Here is a 20,985-nt window from a genome sequence, read left to right on the forward strand (position 1 = left end):
AACTTTTTTGTTCAATTGGATTTTGTGCAAAAACTAATAATGCAAAAAAATCCATTTTGTTGCTAATCTTTGACATATCCAAGACCGTTATAAAAAAAAAAGAGCCAGTCTCCAGATATGTATTTTTGGGGAAATAACTCATTTTCTCTGTTTTCATCATGAAAAAAAACAGCGGTTTCATGTTTTCAAAATGGCATTGAAAGGGTTAAAATCCTGAAAATGATTACATTTTTGGTATTTTCTATTAGGGCGGAAGTTGCTTTAAAGATTGAACCCAAAAAAGTTGTGAAAAAAACCTTTTAATATAATGTTTTTATCAAAGTCTTTTGCAGTGGACATTTTTGTCTCGAATGACTAATTTGCGTAGTCCAATCGAATGATACCGGAGGGTTAAAACAACAACAACAACAACAACAACAACAACAACAAAATGACAGTGATACTTATTGATAGTTTCCATGGAAAATTCCATTTAAAAAAGAAGATTTATTCAAACGTATTTTACATATATACATTTCTAGGGTATATTATCATCATAAAGTGGACTTTGGATTGGATAAAACATCATTTTATATTAACGTTTAAAATCAATGCATCCACGTCATCTTAATTTGAACAGCTAAAGAACTTTCATCATCAGTGCATGATTTGTGTGATAAAGTGCTTGTTTTTAGTTCAAAGAGTATTTCCTGAGCAGTTTTTGTTGTTGTGGCATTGGCAGTCTTCAGAACCAGGAAGAGAAGCCATATTTTTCCTTCACCACCCATATGCTGTCAATCACCTTCCCATACTAGAACACACAGAAAAGTATTTGTTATGAATTGAGGCAATACTCTTTGACCTTAAATGTATCCTTTTACCTTTGCTGTGCTTGTATGCGTGTTTTTCTTGCATGTATGCTCACCTGATCATCTGACACCTGCTCCAAGTACAGGTGGGTGGCGTTGACCACTTGCATGCGGGTGTAGCCGTAGTCTGTGCTGCGGAGAGCGCTCCACTCTTTGGGGTTTGGATTGAACACGTCGGTCTTCTCTCTGCAGCCCTGCGGAGGAATCAGTGCTTTAACTAAAGCTGCTAGTAATGAACCACATGTCTTTCACGAGCTCCGTCCACAAAGCCCTGTATGACATTTACAACTGTGGCTGAGCCTCGGTGTGTGCCTGGCCGCATTTTGATATGCTGATGAGTAAACCCTCTGTGGTTGGATGACGAAGCATGCCCTGCACCGCTCACAACCACATCAGAAAACACTCAACCAGAGGCACAGCTGCTACCAAACTCCTGTGGCATACCAACTGCTGCAGAGAGGACTGTGAACAATACATAACATTGTTTTTGTTGGTGAAACTCTGTTTGTTCATACACCTGGGGAGGATAACAGAGTTGAAATAAAGTGAAAGTACTTACGGCAGAGCCTGTTATGATGTGGACTGGAGCTTTAGGGTTCACATAAGGCTGCGCTTTGCTCCCATTGCAAACCTAAAGAGAAAAACAGATCAAGTGTTTCCCTGATCTAAAATAAAGACTATAGATATAAGAACGGGGAGGATTAAGAATGCAAGAGCTGACCTTGTCACCGTAGACGGGCCAAAGTCTCTCATATGTGTGCTCATGTGCCCACAACGCCACATCCACTCCTGTAAAACATATTTGATTATAATCAGGAACCTTCCATCGAAGAAAATATAACCTTCTTGCTCTGTACGCTCATGTTTCTCAGATCCTCTGCCCATTTCATTTTGAGATGTCTCAGAAATCAACAAAAGCTTAAAATCAGAGCAACCAAAAAGTTCCATTACGACTAAACAATTAAATGCAACAAACAAAAAAGTCTGGGAAACGTAATAAAGGAAAAACATTTGCAAATGGGCTGTAGGGATGTCAGCCAGACCAAAGCCTGCTTTTTGAATAAAGAATGTTTGGATTGCTGTGCTCTCTGCAACTTTTGGGACATTAGTCTGTCTGAGTGCGCAAGTATGTGATCTTAAAGACCCATTAGCGGCACACAAATAGAGACCATACCTTGGTGGTAAAATAAATCCTCCAGACCGGGAGCTGGCGGTTTGGTGAAATTCAGTCCCAGTCTGACCTGAGATAAAACAGAGAGGCATAATGTCAGCGTGAACTTGCATTACTGTCCGAAACACTACCTGCCTCCTGAAACACGACCGGGTAGCATGCACCTACCAGCCTCACTCCAAACCGTGCCAAGTGCAGAGGGAAGTAAGCATAAGTGGAAACTATTTGGTACAAAATACAGTGATTATGACAGCACACCGCACTCAACGTGCCTGTGTGGTGTGGCCAGCCTGCAACACGTGCCACACGTCTGCTACCGGGGCCGTTAAAGTGTCAAGTAACACAAATCCTACTAATATCTTTTTGATGATACAAAATAAAGCCTTTAAGAGTACAGATGATGTGCTGCAGTCTAAAGAACACACTGTAAAACTGTGTTTGTAGGCAATTCATCAAATGTCTTAGGGTAATGATATCATTTTCTTTTGCTTGGCCAAAATGAATAAAAGGTTAGGGACAGTTGTAACAGCAAAACTTTTATAACCACACCAATAAAATGTCTGCCATAAGAAATGCAGTAAAGTCAACACAACAGGAGCTTTCACACTGGACACCAAGTAGCAGTGTGAGGTACTTTGTGTTTTTAAAAACCACAACCACCTGATGATATTAAAAGGTGCTTTGTTTTCAAAGTCAAATTCCTAGCTTACGGCAGTATGATTTAGTTTTTATTTCAATAACCTGCTAAAAATAGAAGTTATTGGGTGTTTACTGTATTTTATCTATAATATTTTTAAGGACAGAACACTTGGTACGTTGGTAAAAAGTTATAACCAAAAGTGTATTCAAAAGAGTTAAATACAATAAAGAAAACATTTATTTTATTTAAACTTCTTATAACATTAAAATAAATGCATTGTTTTCACATTTAAATACCTAGCTTTCATCGTCAGACGTATAGGAAATGTAAATGTCCGGCCCTTTGACGCTTCATCAAGTGATGCTACTTGGAGAGGTCCCAGTTCACCTCCTGAGCCCTGCCGTGGTGCCCTTGAGCAAGGCACCGGACAACCCCCCCCCACCCCTCTCACTCCCATTCCTCCCCGGGCGCTGTACAATAGCTGCCCACTGCTCCTGGTACTAGGATGGGTTAAATGCAGAGGCCAAATGTCACTGTGTGTGCTGTGTGCTCTGCATGTGTGACCATTAAAGAGGGTTTCATCCCTCCCATTGTGCTCCTTATCAAACGGCTGTCAGTACGGGTTTTACAGCAATACATCATCTGGCAGTGTGAAGAAATCCTTAAATGAGGTTACTGTGTACATTAGGAAATGTGTGTGGATTATGTGCGTTTGATTTACATACAAGGGAGTCGAAGGTGGTACAGTCGTCCTGATCGTCGTCGGAGCAGTACATGGGTCTGTGTCCCATGGTGATGATCCACGGACGCACCGCTCGGTTCTCTGGCTTGTTGGCCTCCTACGTTGGGAAAAGAAAGTGGTAAAGACAAGCACATGTAAATGTGTGTGTGAAATCTTGATGGGAAGATAATTTTTCGATGGAACAAATTAAGAAATCAGTACATTTTATTTGTTTATGCAAAGAATGGAACTATTTCTACAATGAAATGGAAAAAGAGAGTGTTAACCAAAGTTATCATCAACACGTGTAAATGGTGCGGTCATTAACCTCCAGGTCTTTCTTCAGCCACTCGTACTGCTTGAAGACGAGCTCCAGGCCGTATTCGAGGTAGAAATAAACCTCGGTGGAGAGGGAGATGATGTGCGCTGACCCCAGGTTCCAGCTGTGGACACACATCGTTAAAATGATACATAGCCGAGACCCAGCAGAGGAAGCATGCTGAAAGTCAGCACATAAGCAAAAACGGGCCTCACTTTAAACGCCACAAAAGTGTGAAAAATACTTCCAAATCCAAGAAATGTTCTTGTCTGTGACATTTCGCTGCTGGATGCAGTGCCAGGTCCACTTTGGAGCATTAAGTCCCTGCTGTAACATGAGCGCTTCCGTGTTCGTCCTGCTCGGTTCATGGAAAAGCGTGTGTTCTGTACATGTGTTCTGCATGTTGTAAACTGAACTGTTTCCAGTAGCAGTGGTGGGACTTCTTGTTCCCAGAGACTGATCAGCGGGCAGCTGGCCTGTGGTCGAGCACCGTATTATCTTACTGCCTGAGACAGGGACGTCTGCAGTGTGCCATGAGTCACTTAGTTAGATGTGTAGCTTCTTTGTGCAGTTCCAATGTCTCTGAGATAGCCAATTCCTCTGGGCTGCCTCTTGCAGCTCATGAATGCTTGCTGAAATACAGTAGGAGGCTAGGTAAACCTTCACATGATACTTCACATGGGGCCCATGTTGGAAAATATATGATTTCTTTTTCCGAGCCTCCAATTTTTACGACTAACCAAAACGGCTCGTGGTTTATCACGTCAAAAGGCCCCACGTATTCTCTTCCAACTTACCTGTACCACAGGCTCTCCGTCTGGCCCGGCATGCTGAAACGATTCCTGTAGTTGGAGAAGTTACTGTGGGGAAAAATAAAGACAAATAAAAGTTAAACGGAGGGACCGATCATGCAATCCACGTTCTTTGAATATCTAAGTGATGGCAATTAATGCCACAGACTCCAGCTCTCTCTTATTTTGTGGTGCCTACACAATACACTCATTCTCAGCTTTGCTTGGAAATATATTTTATCTTTAAAAAGCTGCCCCGTTTTCTTTTGTTTCTTCAGTTTTTCACTTTGATTTCAACCTGCCAGAAAACTCAGGGTGGTATATCACTGGATACAGATGACCATCAAGCTTCTGTGGTGACATCTGCCACAAAGTAAAAATAAATAAATATGAAGCTAGTTTTAGATATTTGGGAGAAACTGTACACTTTGCTGACGCCAGCATATCAGTGGCTGCTTCTCCAAATTAGAGGCTGTAGAAAACATGAACGTAGCGTTTTTGACCTCACCCTATGGTGTTCTAACGGGCGCTTTTGAAGCTTAGAATCTTGGTCAGATAATCAAAATTTGGGGGAGCCTGGATGGAGCCAAGATGGGACAAGAAAGTAGGAGCCACCATGGCGGAGAACGCTTCACCTGTCACGAACACAGGCCGCTAAACACACCCCTCAAAAAACCATGACATCTTTAAAGAACAGTATAATTTAAGATCTAGATGAATTACATCTCATGCACTTCCTTGGTGGTTTTTAGGACTGAGATTTGGTGGTTCCTACTTGCTCCAGATATAGGATGTAGGATACTAGCATTTAACTATCACTGTCACCAAAATCACCACCGCTTATTTCGGGACTCTTTACATTCCATACATATACATCCTGTATGACAAAAATAATCAAAAACAACATTCAAGAGATCATATCAAACCAACTCTCCATCAGTACAATGGGTGCACCATGCGAGAAGGAAAGCTCAACCTGACGCCAACCCGCCAGTCTCTTTTCACGGTTTTTAATTTCCGCAAGAAGGCAGGAGCCAATCTTCTCAACGGGCCATTAACTATCCGAGGTGATGGGATTGATTGTTTTCTTATCTTACATAAGGGCGGGAAAAAGAGGGAGTATACTGGACTGCAGCCGGGTCAGGGTGGGACGGTTCAGATCCCTGCACTGACTGGGTTAATGTAGGGTTAGGGGTAACTCGAGAGCAGCGGGGTCAAAGGCCAGGAACAGGGAAACAAAGGGAGGATCACAGCGAGGTCAGGGTGAAATGGGCCAGTGTGCGATCCAGCAGTGGCTCGTTTGTGATCTCTCAGCATGAAGGAGAATGCAGAGTCGTTTTTATGGACATACTAAAACTTTGAGTAAGTGTGACATACTATTTTTAGCCCAAATCCTTTAGCTGAAATGTCATATTATAGTCTGGATTGTTAGGAAATATATATATTAAACGAAGCATCATAGCATTTTCAGCAATGCATCAACTGAAATGTACAGTATGTTGTGATGCATCATAGAAGGAGATCAAATAGATATAAAGAGTGAGATCAGCTCAACTCATGGCATTGAACCAGAAACGGTCGTAAAATGGGTTCATACTCCCATCTTGTGGCTGGGAAGTGTACCAGCAGCCATATCCCAGGGCTCTGGGAATGCAGTTAGTAGAAATAAACAATCATTTTATTCAGTAAAAATAATACACACACTCTCCAGGAATTCAAACTGAGTATTATAACCAGACATGCCCTGAGGGGAAGGATTAGCCTGTAGAAATACATTTAACAGCAGGTTTTAAATTGTAAGGCTTAGCGGTGGAAAACCTGAAAGAAATACGATTCAATTATATTCGTCTCATAATTCTGAACTAGGGAGTCCGACGTTTAACATGCGAGTTGTCCTCTGTAACCCAGAGCAAGCGTGTTTCCATGTGTGTCCGCTTTTCCATTAAAACAAGACCGAGATGCAAATCTGGTTGCTGTCAAAGTCAATGTGAACAACCTGACTCTTAAACTGACCCAACAAGAACCCCCCCTCCCTTCATCAGATCTTCCCTTTCATTCTCTGATGAGCTTAATCCAGGCAGTTGGAGACATTGCCTCAACCAGTCGTAGTCTAAAGGAAACATGTCACTATCTTCCATCCCATGCTCGTTCCCCTGTCCCTCCGAGGGCCCGATGAACCATATTTTGCTCGGTGAACAAAGACAGTCTTGATTGGGGCCTTAGCGTCTTCTGAGGGTCCACTGTTCTCATCCTGCTGGAATGCTGACTGAAAACGTTTGTGGTCAGCCATGTTTCAATTGCCTTTTTAGGTTTTGAGGTCGGAAAGAGGGATGAATGGAGAAGTAGAGTGTGAGAGGAAGAAAAAAGCATGGGCCAGCTGCTGGGAGTATTTGGATTCGTAACAATACCACAAAGCAAAACACACATTTAGGTATAGGAAAGGGAGGGAGAGGGTTATATTTCTGGTTATGTAATGCAGCGAGCTGTTTCTTGATGTTAGGTTTTTGTGTCAGCATGCGGCGCCAAGAAAAAGAGACTACTGTTAGCAGCTTCTTAATAAAGATCAGGCAGTAGTCACACATTGCGAGGCCAGGCGAGGACTGATCAGCAGCGGCAGCAAGTAAATATTATGCTGCAAGATCAGTCACCTCTAAACGTTTCAAAATGCATAAACACACACAAGTGACTCCAGCAGATGTTCGTGGAAGTTAGGAATACATTAGCCGCTCTCGCTCGGAATGAGGCTGCTGAGGGTTTTGCTGTCTCTGCTTTTCTCTCCTCTTCACTCATCTTCATCACAACAACATTGAACTCGAGGTCGCAAAATGTATCCAGGACAGATTATAGGCTCTTACTTATGGACAGTGGTACATTTCTGTTCCATATTACTGGGACTTCAGACAACCATGTATTTATGAGTTGCATTGTGGGGACATTGATAGAGCTAAAAGGATAAAGACAAAATATAACAGAATATCAAAATACGACGAGGCTGCTACAATATGTTTAGGGCTGCAAAAAAAGTTTTATAGCCAATTAATCTGCATTATTTTAATATCTAAAGTGGATTGATATTTGCTTTAACGTATCATTAGGAAGTAAAAACTGATGGCATAATAAAATGGCTGAACAATGTCACCATTAATGTTTGGATTTGATCCCCACTTACCAAAGACAATGTATGTAAGGGCCATTATATTATGCAATCAGCTTTTACTAACACTAACCCTTATTCTTTCACACACACATACGGGTATTGGGCCGAGGGCGACACCGTACTTCCGGTATCCGCCGTTTTACGCGAGGTGCAAGCAGCCGTACACCGTCTAGGTGTTGCTAAGCTTCCTGTACTGAATATCAGTCTATTGCCTTAATCAATATCTAGTCAACTCTAAAATACCACATATATGCAATGGCATGATAATATTATTGTGACAAGTGGGGTATTCACCTGGTGTTTCCAGAAATTAGACGTAGATGCAGCCAAAATCGACGAAGGCCACTGTCGTTTTTCCATACATCTGCAGGCAGTCTGTAAGGGCAATCCGACAACCCACACAGCTCTAGTTTACGCTGGTAACGACCTAAAGCACACCCCTCAAGTCCAGAGATGTAATCCGAAGACATGCAGCGATTTCTTCGGTCGTTAATTAAAAAAAAAAAACTAGTGCCCTCTGCCTGGCTACGTTAGCTAGCTGTTTATATTTGCACTTCCAGGATATTTGCACCTCCAGGAAAATGGCGTATTTATATATATATATGGCGCGTGTTGCATTGTGGGTAGCTCGTGACGTCACTGTGTGTGAAAGAATTATAGACAATTAATCTGCATTATTTTATTATTTAAAGTGGCTTGATTTTTGTTTTACATATCATTGAAGTAAAAGCTGATTGCATAATATAATGGCTATAGAACAATGTCACCATTAGTGTTTGGATTTGATCCCCACTTACCAAAGACAATGAATGTAAGCTGGTCGGTGGTGAAGAAATGTACGTTACTGTGGAGAACAAAAAGCAGTGTGTCCTGTGTTGTCAGTGTTAGTAGGCAGTGAAAACAGAAAGCAGTTGGTTGTCTTTGCAACAGTGGCGCCAACAACAACACCACTTCGAAAGACATTGGCCACCCCTCTCACCACATGGGACTATCTATAAAATGTCTACTACTTGTTTTGTCTGGCCATCAGTCAAATCCTCACATTTAAAGGTTGGAACCAGCAGATGTCTATTATCTTATATTGAAAAACACTGATTACTCACTCTTTAAAAATGATTTCATAAAAAGATTTATGTTTCCGCAATTGTCCAATCAATAAATATTTCAGCTCTGAATTTGTACTTTCCCCCACACTTCAGTTGCATTCTCTCAGACCGGAGAATGTCCCACACGTTCAGTGAAGCCGAGTCAATACGCAGACAGAGTTACAACCGTGTCTCCGAAAAACATGTAGTGAGCTGATTATTACCAGTCAGATAAATGTTTGTTTTGGAGAGCGTTGCTTTGTTTACATGTTGGTGGCTATTAATGCTGGTCCAGCCTTTAGAGACCAATATAGCTCCCATCTGCTCATGGTAAAGTTAGGAGTTTTCAATAGTGTGTTCATTAAAGGGAAAAAACTGTGGTTGACACACACACACACACACACGTTCTGACTTCAATTTGTCATGACGTGTCTGGCAAGTCTCTCTCAACAATATGGATGTGCTGCTATTTTTGCCCAAAGTCCATTAATCATACTTTTGCCCCGAGGCAGAATGTGGCATAAAATGTATACAAAAAGGAAAACATTAGCTAATCAAAAACAGGAGATGGACCGGAGACATTCGGACAGCTTCCATGTTGTCTCACTGTCTATGAATCTCTGTTAAGTGAGGTTATATGAGGTACTTATCTATAGCAGTGGAGAGCTGTTGGCACGGCCCTAGTTTGGAGAAGCAGGATGGAGTACAAGGAAGCTAAACACAAGCTACTGAGGCAGCGAAATGTATTGAAGCCTAGATAAAAAATGTTTTATAAGTTAAGTGTACTCTATTTTTAGAATGTAAAAACCGCTTTACCTTCGGAAACCCCTTTTTACAGAATTTAATCCATTATCTATGCTTACCAGACTACATTAACTTCAACAGTAATTTGACCTTGAATACAAAAAGGGCAGTTGCTGTCTGGATCGGTTAGTACTGATTTTGTCTGGGGGGCTTTAAGGAGGGTATAAATAATGACTTTGGTCCCCAGTTAGACAGCTGTCATGGTCTGACAGAAAGGTAACGCCTTTAGTTAACAGATATTGATTATTTTAAGGTGGCTAGCAGCAGGACATTGCTCAGCCTCCATTCTTCTGAAAACTGGGGTCCTGTTGACCTTCATTTACTGTACTGTAGGCCATACACTGGATAAGTACCACATCAAATCCCACTTAAAATAAATCCAAACTAATCCTTAACCAAATGTGATTTATTTTAATGAATACAGGTGAAATCAAATCAAATAATTAACTTCCACCTACTATGTGGACTCGTGGTTGCCGGGACAGGTCATGTAGGGCACGTAGGCGGCTATGGACTGGATCTGCCTCATGAACTCGTCTCCGATCCTGGCGTTATCCTGGAATATTGACAAGCAGGGTTTACTACATGACGACAATGAGTTTTCCCATGGGATAACATTGTTTCTCCAAATTAGATTAAACTATGCAAGTCAATTTTCCAGAAGGCTTCAGGAATGCATAGCCGACAAACCTCACTTAAAACGGAGGCTATTTCTCTCTTAGATACACATTGTGGTTAAAAGCTGTTCTCACGGCTCGTACCTGCCGCAAACATAATGACCCATCAGACAAAATTCCCTTTCTCTGCTTTTCTATTTATAATATCAGTGAGGCCACAGAATGTACGTGCACATTCCAGCTAAAAAAACACATCTTGGATGAATTATGGTTATTAATGTTTGCCGTAGTCTGCTGATTACATTTAGCATTTTGCATGAATAATGCAGGATTTGAAGAAAAATGATATGACCATCGAAGACAAGGTTATGCCTAATATCACAGATGACAGGGAGACAATGAGCAAATATGTTATTGGGACTTAAGTTTGAGGTTTGAAATGGCACTTATTTTATTCAAGAAATACTTTGGCGATATGACCCTGACTCTCGTCTTTCACCACAGGCTTACGGCATCTCACAGTAATGCTAATCATAAGCTGTGTGTCTCAACCACAGCGGAGGGCCTTAACATGAACCAATAATAAACAGTGGAGAGTCTCGAGATGGAGGCAGAGGAGAAGGGTAAAATGGCTTATCTCATCTGTCACTGTGGAATTAGTGGAAAATCTGAGTGGCTTTGAGAATATACGCTATCGATGAAAGAAATTCGCAGTCAGGCACATCAGAGGTCATAATATTGAAATTATAGAAGAGTAAAAAATACCTCGTGCATATCATAGGCAAAGTCCCCTGTAAAACAAAACAAAAGTCCACAGATTAGAAGGAAGCGTTTGTTAGGACTGCTACTTTCCCACAGTACACTATGCCAAAATTAGTTACCAGCCAAAAAATGTGTTATTCTTTTATAATATATGAAAAAGCAAATGGTAGATTTTTGGTACATTTGATTTAAAAAAATGTTTAAGAGTTAGATGAGATTAATGCCACTCTTATGCTTAAAATGATCCAGTTAAATTATCTTAGCATAAAGACTAGAAAAATAGATAAAGATCTGTCTATAATCTATGAAGTTACAGCTAATCTGTAAAATAAATGTGATAAACAACGTGCGTTTTTTACAGGGAGTTCCATGCTGGGATTTTTTTAGTGATCTCAATATATTACGACTTTGTATATTCATCCCCCAAATTAATCTTATCTGCTGTTGGCTATAGGTTATATAAAGTGTGTACATTAATAAGAATGGCATCTGTTTTCTCATCTAACATTAACCAAACTATACGTTTAATAAATAAACATTGGGCTAGCGTTAGCCACAAGCTAAATTGTGATCCCACTTTATGAGGCAATTCAATTAATTATATTCCCTGCAAACGTGTGAAGTGGCCGTAAACAAGCGTTTCATTTGGTGTTTCATTTGATAAACCAACAAAATGCAAAGATAAATTATGCTGTCATTTTATTATCCTGGCATTTAACAAAAGACAGGAGCCAAAAACTGTAGCGCCAGGGATTGGGTCGGTCACAATTCAGCATCCAGCCCATATTATTCAAAAGCAAAATAACCATGAAACAGTCATTTCTATAATGATAAATATACCACTTGAGTGGATTGTATTTGCGTTACCACAATCTATTGCATGCTGTGCCAGGTATCTGTGTATGACTGCAGCCTGAGGCAACAGCTGCTAAATCTTAATAACTCTTGGCAGCTTTCACAGTTCAAATTGTAGTCATATTTCCATCCATGTGGATCTTACCTATGTGCAGGATGACATCGTACATGCCGAGCTGCGTCTCCTTTTGCAGCCGAGCCAGAGACTGAGGGTTCTCATTGCCCAGGTCACCATACAGAGCAAACCTGGGGCTGAAGCTAGCGCTGTCATTCAGAGCAGTGAAGAAGAACATATCGCTCCAGCCCTCATCGCTCCCACAGTGGTAAACTGAAAGTGCACAGGAGGAGAACAAATCTTTAACATGAGTTATAATAATAATAATAAATTATATTTATATAGCGCCTTTCAAGGGACCCAAGGTCGCTGTACATGGTGGACAAACAAAACAAACAGACAATCAACGGGCAAACCAAATAAATAAATAAAGGAAGCCAGGGGACCAGAAAAGGGCTAGGGCCCGAAGGCCAGGGTGAACGGGTGTGTTTTTAGTGATGATTTGAAGATGTCCAGGGAGGCAGCATTACGGATCTCGGCAGGAAGTGCATTCCAGAGGGTGGGGGCCGCAACACTGAATGCCCTGTCACCAACAGTTCGGAGGCGAGAGCGGGGGATGGAGAGCAGGCCCGTGTCTGAGGACTCTGAGAAGGGGTGTAGGGATGGAGGAGGTCCGATAAGTACTGGGGGGCGAGGGAATGGAGGGACTTGTACGTGAGGATGAGTGTTTTGTATTGAATCCGGGACTTGATCGGCAGCCAGTGTAGGTGGATGAGGGTGGGGGTGATATAGTTCAGTAGCACTTGAAATGCTTGGCTCTATGAAACCTGATGTACTTATATGATTCTGTTTTCTTCAAGGTTGTGTCTTCCTGGCCGAATGTACTTATTGTAAGTTGCTTTGGATAAAAGCGTCAGCTAAATGCAATGTAATGTAATATGGTGCCATGGCTTGGTGTGGGTGAGAAGCCTGGCGGCAGAGTTCTGGACGTATTGGAGCCTATCCAGGGTTTTGCTGGGAACCGCGGACAGGACTCCATTGCAATAGTCCAGACGGGATGTAATGAAGGCGTGTACAAGGGTTTCTGCCACTGAGTCAGAGAGTGAAGCCCGGATTCTGGCAATGTTTTTTAGGTGGTTGAAGGCGGATTTGGTGACAGATTTGACGTGCGTGTGAGTTATGGTACAGAATGTCGAAAACAGAGTAATATCAAAGCTCCACCCACCATACGTAGCAGCAGGTTTGAGGCCTGTGAGCGTGACTCTGTGGATGTACATCTTCCTCTTCTCCTCTCCTGAGTCCACAAACAGCGTAGCGTCGCCTTTGGCACTCATGTCAAAGAGCCGACCTCCCATAAGGCCGTACTCCACCACGCTCTCTGTCTTGTTCAAGGTGGTCCAGGTCACTACCATAGAGCCTGGCTCTCCTGTGAAAGAAAGCCCAATCATTGGAATTGTGATGTGGATTGACCTGACTGAACAACTGGATTCACTTACTGATGCATCTATAAAACTTAAGAGATGCTTATGAAAAGGCTGACTGTGTGGTCCTTGTGATCTTGCCGCTGGCAGATAAGCAGACTACAGGCCACGTACTCATTTCATCAAGACATGCACGCATTTCATGAATACCACAGTTCACCTTCAAGGGCTATGCTGCACAGACTGTTTGAAACAAGGAGTAACATCAGCTATTTGTATAAAGGGTAAGGCAATTATTTGGTGTCTCTAACCTTACAAAAAGTGCACTGTTGGTGTTTTCAAGTAACAGGACACTTAAATGGGATGTTGCTGTTGCATTAAATAAACCTTAAAGATACACTAAGGCTTTCAGCTTTATATCAATGATCAGCCCTGTGTTAACTTGAATGTGTGTAGAAAACTTAGTTTTTCTTGGATAAATGTCCATTTTTTATTTTATTTATAACAACTGGGCCATGTATTACAACAGCCAAGCTACATCAGAAACATTTGTATAAACTCTCACACACACTTGTGCGGTATAATCAAAGTCTCATCTATCCAGTCGTATGCTCACTTTTGCTCAAACGTACTATTACTATATCTACTAACTTACTATTCACAAAATATAGTGCTCTGCTCACATAGATGAGTTGCATGTGAGATTGTTAATTCTGAGGTATTTACTTCAATTCATGAAGACATTTCTGTTGTGTATGCATGCAAGAAAATAAAAAAAATTCATAAATTCCACACGAGCTGAGAAAATGATAAACAAATCCTCATTCTTTCTCGAGGTAGTATTGCTGCATAATGCATTACATGAATCACACAGACTTTTTTGTTAATATTAAGGTCACTGAAACTGAATCTAAACTTCGGTGAACCTGTTGCATATCTTCAGTATCCAATGTTTAGCTGCCAAAACATACCAGTGCTTTCAGTTATTATATTATTGAGTGATTTGTACAGAACATCTGTGAATCTGCAATCCATATGACTTGGATACTGGTTTGTATTGCGGAGAGGAAAAGTGTTTCCCTAAAAGAAAACACATGATGAGGCTGATGGAAACAGTTGACACTAACCTGGATAGGAGAGGTGGACCTGCTCTGGCTGGGTCCAAATGGGAGGAACACCGAGCACCAACAGGGGTGCGAGGCTCATCAAAACACAAGCAGCATGAACAGGAACCATTTTACTGAATACAGGAACGACAGCCTGGATAAAGAAGCAACACACACCCAGGACATCATCTTGTAACTCTAATCACATGATGTTAAAAGCTTTCATGCAGACATCACATGACACAGTGTCTATTGATGTGAAACCAAGAGGATCAATGTTTTAAAATGACAACCCATGGGATGAGAAATGCAGAACTTAAAGGGCAGAGTCAGCAGCAGAGAACAGATGATGTGACAATAAAAGCAGCTGATGTTGTTTTTCATTGTGCATTCAGGGAAGTCAAAGTGAGTACAGCAGGGATTAGCTTCCACAAGCCACAACTTGCCTCTGATCAATAAAGTGCTAAGGCGAACAGCTGATACTGTATGCCTGACTGATCAGAGGAAAGACACTCCCAGGGTCATTACCCACAAGGGACAAAAGCAAGTTTGATATGAGCCAAAACACAATGCCAGTAAAACTCATATCATTTGTAAACTGCCTCATCTAACTAGCAGACTCAAAACAACACATTTAGATCAAATCTGCTCCTTTAACATAGTATTTGATTTTGTAATCTGCACCATTGATATCTCAGTAGTCGCTAGAGGGTGCTCCCTGCAAACTGCATTATGAATAGATGCTTTATTCTCTGACAATGGGCGGCAGTTGATATCGGTTGTTACGTTGTTACTAACAGTATATTGGCAGTACAAGGAAGGTTTAACTCTGTATTGTCTCTGATGAGGAATGGAAAGAGGTAAGCAAATCATTTAGGACAAGTTATTCGTCTTCTAGCGACGCTGTTGTGATTTGAATCAGTTTCATAGAACAATGGTTGCAACGTTAACCCGTGGTAACTTGTGTTTAGTCGGTTTATTAAGCTATATAGCTGGCGAATTCCAACCTCTGTTATCAACGTGTGTAGCGTTACGACAAATATACCGTTACGACAAATAAAACGTATTTTTACGTTGTACATGACAACCCCTGCACTTTAAAGATACTGAATAAGCCTCTCCAAACGCTTAATCACTGTCTGACAAGGATAAGTTAGCTAAATGTTATATTAAAAACACTCACCAAACTATCTTTGTCCCGCCGTCGGGAGCACTTCCTGGTTACGTCACAGCACAACAATGCCCACGTGGATTGTGGGAAATAGTAGTGGTTAAGCCCGTGTAGAGTTGACCATAGAATGTATATGGTGTGTAGTAGACAGAACAAAATACAACATGAATGATTTTAGACACACAAACTATAATGGGTGTTGACAATGATAATCTGACTGTGTGCTTGTATTTGTTTAATCAGGTAGGCTATAACAATGTATTATAGCTGCTTAAAATGGCCTTCTCTTTCTTAAGGTATAATGGACTCTAACAGTGAAGACGGAGACTACCAAAGTCTTGAACATGCCCAGAAACAGGATGCAGCCCAGTACAGAGTGAAGTATCCTCATGGTAGAAACACAACAAATGTGAGTAGATTGACACATTGATATACACACATTTATTTCTATATGCTGGTCCTCTTTTACTGCTTATAATTGTGTTGTTTATCACCATGCAATATCTTTACATGCAGATGGATAAAGATAAAAGTGAGGAATTTAGCAAAAAGAGGTAGGTCATGCATGTTTTTTGGTTACATTTTCATATAATGCATGATGGGACTTGTTTTCAACGTAAAGATTGAACTTTTTACCATGACCAGGAATCCAGTGAGTCGTTCCAGCAACCCGGGGAGAGTAAAGCGGGTAGTCTCATGTAAGAGAAAGACCCATCACCTGACGGTGCCTCGGAGGAAGCAGCATGGGACTGGGAAGACTTATAATGCTGCAAACAAGGAGAATGGCATGGACTGCAGGAAGGACGTTCAACAGGAGGGATTTGACATGAACCCTTCAGAGTTCCCGCTAAATGTCAATAATAACCTAAAGACTGGTAGAACTGGTTCTGAACAAGCCGACTACTGTACACTCACTGAGGTTAGAAATACTATTATAGCCCGGGCTACATTTCTGCTTCTTGCATTGTCTTTTATTTGTTACTAATATGCAGGTAAACCATCTGAACCTGACAATGTTTTTCAGCTCACAAGGGATCATAGCACAATGACTGAGGTGCTCTTTGGAAGAAACCTGAGACTGAAAGTATCTTTAACACTATGGCAGAGAAATGTTGGAGAGCTGTTGATGTATTTCCTAAGGTATGTAATGTGTAGTTGGTTTCCACAAAGTGACACTATTTTCACTATGATTTCAAAAGTTGACATTAACTTAACTGTCTTTTTACAGAATTCAAGACATTGGTGTGTTTGTTGATTTTCTACCACTGATAAGCAAAAGGTGAGTGACTGAATAATTGCAGAAGTCTGAGTCTCGCTGCCTACAAGTTGAGTTAATGTTAAGTTAATCTAATTTTCTTTTCAGCATTGAAGAACATTCCCAGAAGGTCACCATTGGCTGTTGTGTTGACCTCTTTCCTTTAGTAAGGAGAGTCCTAACCAATCCATATGAAGAGTGAGTATTTCTGGTGAAATGTACTTCTAGTTTTGCAATATAATTGAATTATTACAGAATAAAATGCATTGAGCACTTACAGAGATCAACAGTATGTGTAAGGAAAATAGAAACCATTAAGTAGTAAGTACTAATACAGTAAGATATTTCTTTTTTTCCCACAGGTATATCATAGTTGGTTTAAAGTGGATTAATTCAGTTTTGAACAGCTGGTGTGAGGAATTAAGAACAAGTGGCTATAATGGATCAACAAAGCTTCCAATGGATAAGTAAGTGCAGTTTTATGAGTTGTATGATACTTCAGACTGATTAATTCTGCATAGATTCATGTGAAGTTGTCTTGTTCAAGCATACCAAAATCATTAGGACACATTTAATAAAATAAAACATATAATACCATCTACCATTTAATACAAGCCAGAATGTGCCACTATTTTCAAAAACAAAGTACACATCCATTGTGGTAAAGTATTTTTACTTTGTTTCAGAAATTGCCAGGCATTTAATCAGCAGTTATTGGAGTTATGGTTTCAGGAACCTTTACTGAAATCTGTTCCAGGACCTGCTGGAGACATGGCAAAGGTCAGTACTGCATGTATGAATAAAATCCTTACCACTTTTCTTAATCTAAAAAGGTCTTAGTCTTACATCATGATCTTTCTCCCTAAGGTCATTGACTCCTTCCTGTCCAAACTAACCTGACGGCAAAAAGGAAACGTACAAAAGATCTTTCTCCAGGAGCAGCCTCCTAAAAAACCTTTCGCAGAATCATTTGGAGCTGATGTTGTTTCTATTGTTTGTAGCCTTTATTTAACCAGGTGAAAGCCCCTCGAGATCAAAAGATCTCTTTTTCAAGGGTGACCTTGGAAAAGTAACTTTGAGCTTGTACTGTACCTGTCCTGAGAGGACATCTGTAGTGATGTATTTATTGACTTAATGATAAACTTGAAAAGTTTAAATACTGAGAACGTGCAATACAAATGTAATCCTGTTGCAAATTTAACTTGATTGTCAAAGTGGGATCCTGTAATCATATGATCAATGAGAGGTAATAATAATAATAATCCTTATATTTATTATAGCGCTTTATCAAAGAGCTTTACAAATACACATTACACATACATGTAATGGTCATCTACTGTGGACCATACCCACAGGAGCAAATTCGGGTGAAGTGTCTTGCCCAAGGACATAACGGCCTGACGCAGTGGGGCGGGAGCGGGTTTCGAACTGGAGTTCCCCAACGCCCCCTTGATCTGATGATCAAACGCACAGACCACTGCGCCACCCGTCCCTAATAATGTAATGTATGTCAAAGAAACTTGCATTGTGTCCTGAATGTAAAATTGTTATACTGATATATTGTTTGTGTCTATCTTCTTTGATTGAACCATTGATGATAAATAAAATGTGTAATTAACAGTAAATGTAAAGTTTGTTGTTGAAGTATAGTATATTTTGGTACAACCAAGGCAACGTCTATAAATCCCCTTTTTCAGCAGGAGAAGTGGTTTTACTTCTGAAACTGCAGCTGCTTTAGCAACACTGTTCTTTACCTTAAAGCACAGTTAAAGCACAGTTAAAGGAATACACTTCCAGATCAACAAAACACATTTGAGTTAAATCCCTACAATTTAGTCTCATCTGCACTTCAGTTTCATTTGCTATTGAAGTGATTTAAGTAGATCAGAGATAAGTGTTTACATAGATCATATCTCTCCATTTACATGTAGGTTTACCCCCCATGACACAGATAAGTGGAGGGTTGGTAGTTGTCATTGGGATGTTAAACTGAGGCTGAAGTCCAGCTGTGACTGCAGTAGAAGGCTGTGTGAAGGGACCTGCAATCAGTGAACTCTCAGCAGCCAACAGCCCTGCATGCATTCTAGTGATTCTCATTCAACAAGTGGAGATAATACAACAACATATGTTATACAGGGTTGTCCTTGAAGGTAAGGCTTTTTTCACTACACCTTGTTAGTGTTCTGTTCATTTAGTACACTGAATTCAGTAAGAAGCATACAGTGCTGTGTTATTAACTGTTGGTTTGACAGCAAAGGAAAGTGTAGGATGCAGTGTGTGAGATGCTGGCTGCTAGCAGCGACCCTGGTGCTGCTCAGTGTGGCTGGAGTCGACATGGAGTACCTCCAAGCTGATAACCTAAATCTTCTTCCCCCTGATGAGCACAACTTGGTCCTGAACGGTGGAATGAGAGGTATTTATTTGTGCAGACTTTTACTTTCAGTTATTTTTGCTGCTTGATGTCAGTAACGTACTTTGCTTGCAGTTGTTGGGAATTTGAAATGGTCATAACTTGTGCAGAATCTTGAAAACTCAAGCTAGCATTAGAGATATAGTATGCACTATGTGTCCTGTGATTGCTTTAATCATTTTTAATTACTTTTATCTTAGATTATACAGTGTGGATTATCCAAAGAGTGAGGGTCAAATTCCAACCCTAACTTGTTTAGTGACTTATTCGTGATAAGTGTTATGTCCCGTGAGGTGATTTGTGCATCTTAGTGAGATAATTTTCCAGACAAACAGTTGTAATAGTTTTGCAATTGATCAAGGTTTAACGTGTTTACCTGGGAGGAATTGAGAAATAGTGCTGTGCTGTTGACATCAATGTTATGACTAGTCACTGGCATTGCTGTTCAATGGCTCAGTGTAGTGTTTTACGCTGCCACCTGGAGGTCTAGATATGGATGTTCTCACATTGCTCAAAAAGTGGTTGCAAAGATTAATAGTTTACACTTAGAATTCTCAGGAAATACAGTTATTTAATGTATTGCAGGGAGCTACATTTTAGAAGTTTGACCAATGTGTACGATGCATCTGAAGCTAAATCTAGCAGCCTGTTAGCCTTTTAGCACAAAGATTAGTTATAAGATCCACAATCAGCGACCAGCTGCCCTAAAACAATGCAGTGCTTTATTTTTGCATCTAATCTAATCTAATCTAATCACAATAAAGCACATTAGCAGCCACAATTTGAGGGGCAGCTCTGCTTCAAAATCCTACTCAATGTGACAAGTACCAATATGGAAGAGAGTAACAAGCACCCAAAGAAACACAATGACTTCAAAGAGAGACACATTTTCTACAAAGTGACACAAAGAGAGACAAACAGGCTCCTGATATTAAAAATGTAATCATCTAAGGATACATGAAGGTTGATTGTTCCATCTGTTTATCATACCTAATCTATCAATCACCAGTCAGGACTTAAATATACATTTACCCAACAGTGCTGCCCAGAGACTGCCATGAAATGCTGATGACGTCTTCGGGCAAGGCCAGAGACGGGGTTTACCTGATCCAACCAGGTGACCTCCGAATCGTGGTCTATTGTGCCATGCAGGAGGGAGGCTGGACCGTGGTGCAGCATATCACCGTCAATAGCAGTGTGGATTTCGATCGTACCTGGGCTGAGTACAAGAATGGCTTTGGGGCTGTAACTGGTGATCACTGGCTCGGAAACGAATACATTCATCAGCTCACCCGTGGCCCTGGGCGCTACAAACTGGGAGTAAAACTAGTGGACCGAGAGGCCGTCACTAAGACGGGGGAGTATGATCCATTCCTGGTGGAGGGTGAATCATCAGCATACAGGCTGAGGCTGGGCTTGTTCCAGGGCTCAGCTATTGACGCTCTGACCCTGGACACAGAGAACTACCTGCATGACAACCAGAGGTTCACCACAAAAGACAGAGACAATGACAACTACTTCCAAAATTGTGCTAAGCTGGAGTTTCAGGGGGTGCCGGGAGGAGGTTGGTGGTACGACGCGTGTGCTGGTGCCAACCTCAATCGCAGGAATGTTATCTACTGGCAGAAGGACTGCAATAAGGAGCGACTGTGCAAGTATGCATGGATGATGGTGAGACCTTCAGACACAGTTAAACTGATTCAAAGTGGAGACTGCAAGAAGGATGAGCTATGAGAAACCAGGATTTGGCAACTATCGAGGGCCAGGAGTTTAGTTTTTTTAAGGACATTTTCTTTG

General features: G+C 41.0%; 3 protein-coding genes across 4 annotated transcripts; 2 read left to right on the plus strand and 1 right to left on the minus strand.

Moving 5' to 3' along the window:
* Positions 1–443: 443 nt before the first annotated feature.
* On the minus strand, positions 444–15,594 carry acp7 (acid phosphatase 7, tartrate resistant (putative)). The gene is made up of 14 exons (XM_034111808.2): positions 15,536–15,594; positions 14,374–14,506; positions 13,051–13,251; positions 11,916–12,098; positions 10,919–10,944; positions 9,995–10,092; positions 4,497–4,559; positions 3,709–3,823; positions 3,385–3,498; positions 2,023–2,089; positions 1,570–1,637; positions 1,408–1,479; positions 905–1,042; positions 444–790 (listed from the first exon to the last, which is right to left on the minus strand). The coding sequence occupies exons 2-14, from the start codon at positions 14,480–14,482 to the stop codon at positions 725–727; spliced, it is 1,320 nt and encodes a 439-aa protein (XP_033967699.1). The 5' UTR covers positions 14,483–14,506; positions 15,536–15,594; the 3' UTR covers positions 444–724.
* Positions 14,495–18,380, plus strand: LOC117467895 (KATNB1-like protein 1). Of its 2 annotated transcripts, none has more exons than XM_034111809.2 (10): positions 14,495–15,212; positions 15,820–15,932; positions 16,040–16,077; positions 16,169–16,442; positions 16,548–16,663; positions 16,752–16,802; positions 16,887–16,976; positions 17,141–17,245; positions 17,465–17,558; positions 17,646–18,380. In XM_034111809.2, the coding sequence occupies exons 1-10, from the start codon at positions 15,203–15,205 to the stop codon at positions 17,676–17,678; spliced, it is 924 nt and encodes a 307-aa protein (XP_033967700.1). In that variant the 5' UTR covers positions 14,495–15,202; the 3' UTR covers positions 17,679–18,380. The 2 variants fall into 2 exon arrangements, with proteins under 2 accessions (XP_033967700.1, XP_033967701.1); XM_034111810.2 differs by lacking the exon at positions 14,495–15,212 and adding an exon at positions 15,630–15,659.
* Positions 18,381–18,820: 440 nt separating this feature from the next.
* LOC117467317 (fibrinogen-like protein 1-like protein) lies at positions 18,821–20,933 on the plus strand. Its single transcript, XM_034110879.2, has 3 exons — positions 18,821–18,928; positions 19,031–19,191; positions 20,228–20,933. The coding sequence occupies exons 2-3, from the start codon at positions 19,047–19,049 to the stop codon at positions 20,920–20,922; spliced, it is 840 nt and encodes a 279-aa protein (XP_033966770.1). The 5' UTR covers positions 18,821–18,928; positions 19,031–19,046; the 3' UTR covers positions 20,923–20,933.
* Positions 20,934–20,985: the final 52 nt, after the last annotated feature.

The sequence above is a fragment of the Pseudochaenichthys georgianus genome, chromosome 22 (assembly GCF_902827115.2).
Source record: "Pseudochaenichthys georgianus chromosome 22, fPseGeo1.2, whole genome shotgun sequence".
In the NCBI taxonomy this organism is placed as follows: Eukaryota; Metazoa; Chordata; class Actinopteri; order Perciformes; family Channichthyidae; genus Pseudochaenichthys; species Pseudochaenichthys georgianus.

Excerpts from the sequence above, each read along its gene's own strand:
- LOC117467317 (XM_034110879.2), top strand. The coding sequence starts at position 19,047 with ATGCAGTGTGTGAGATGCTGGCTGCTAGCAGCGACCCTGGTGCTGCTC. Across the intron at positions 19,192-20,227 it reads CCTGAACGGTGGAATGAGAG|TGCTGCCCAGAGACTGCCAT; the intron begins GTATTTATTTGT and ends TTTACCCAACAG.
- acp7 (XM_034111808.2), bottom strand. The coding sequence starts at position 14,482 with ATGGTTCCTGTTCATGCTGCTTGTGTTTTGATGAGCCTCGCACCCCTG. Across the intron at positions 3,499-3,708 it reads GGCTGAAGAAAGACCTGGAG|GAGGCCAACAAGCCAGAGAA; the intron begins GTTAATGACCGC and ends TTCCCAACGTAG. Across the intron at positions 2,090-3,384 it reads GTACCACCTTCGACTCCCTT|GTCAGACTGGGACTGAATTT; the intron begins GTATGTAAATCA and ends GTTTTATCTCAG.
- LOC117467895 (XM_034111809.2), top strand. Across the intron at positions 17,246-17,464 it reads ACAAAGCTTCCAATGGATAA|AAATTGCCAGGCATTTAATC; the intron begins GTAAGTGCAGTT and ends ACTTTGTTTCAG. Across the intron at positions 17,559-17,645 it reads CTGCTGGAGACATGGCAAAG|GTCATTGACTCCTTCCTGTC; the intron begins GTCAGTACTGCA and ends TTTCTCCCTAAG.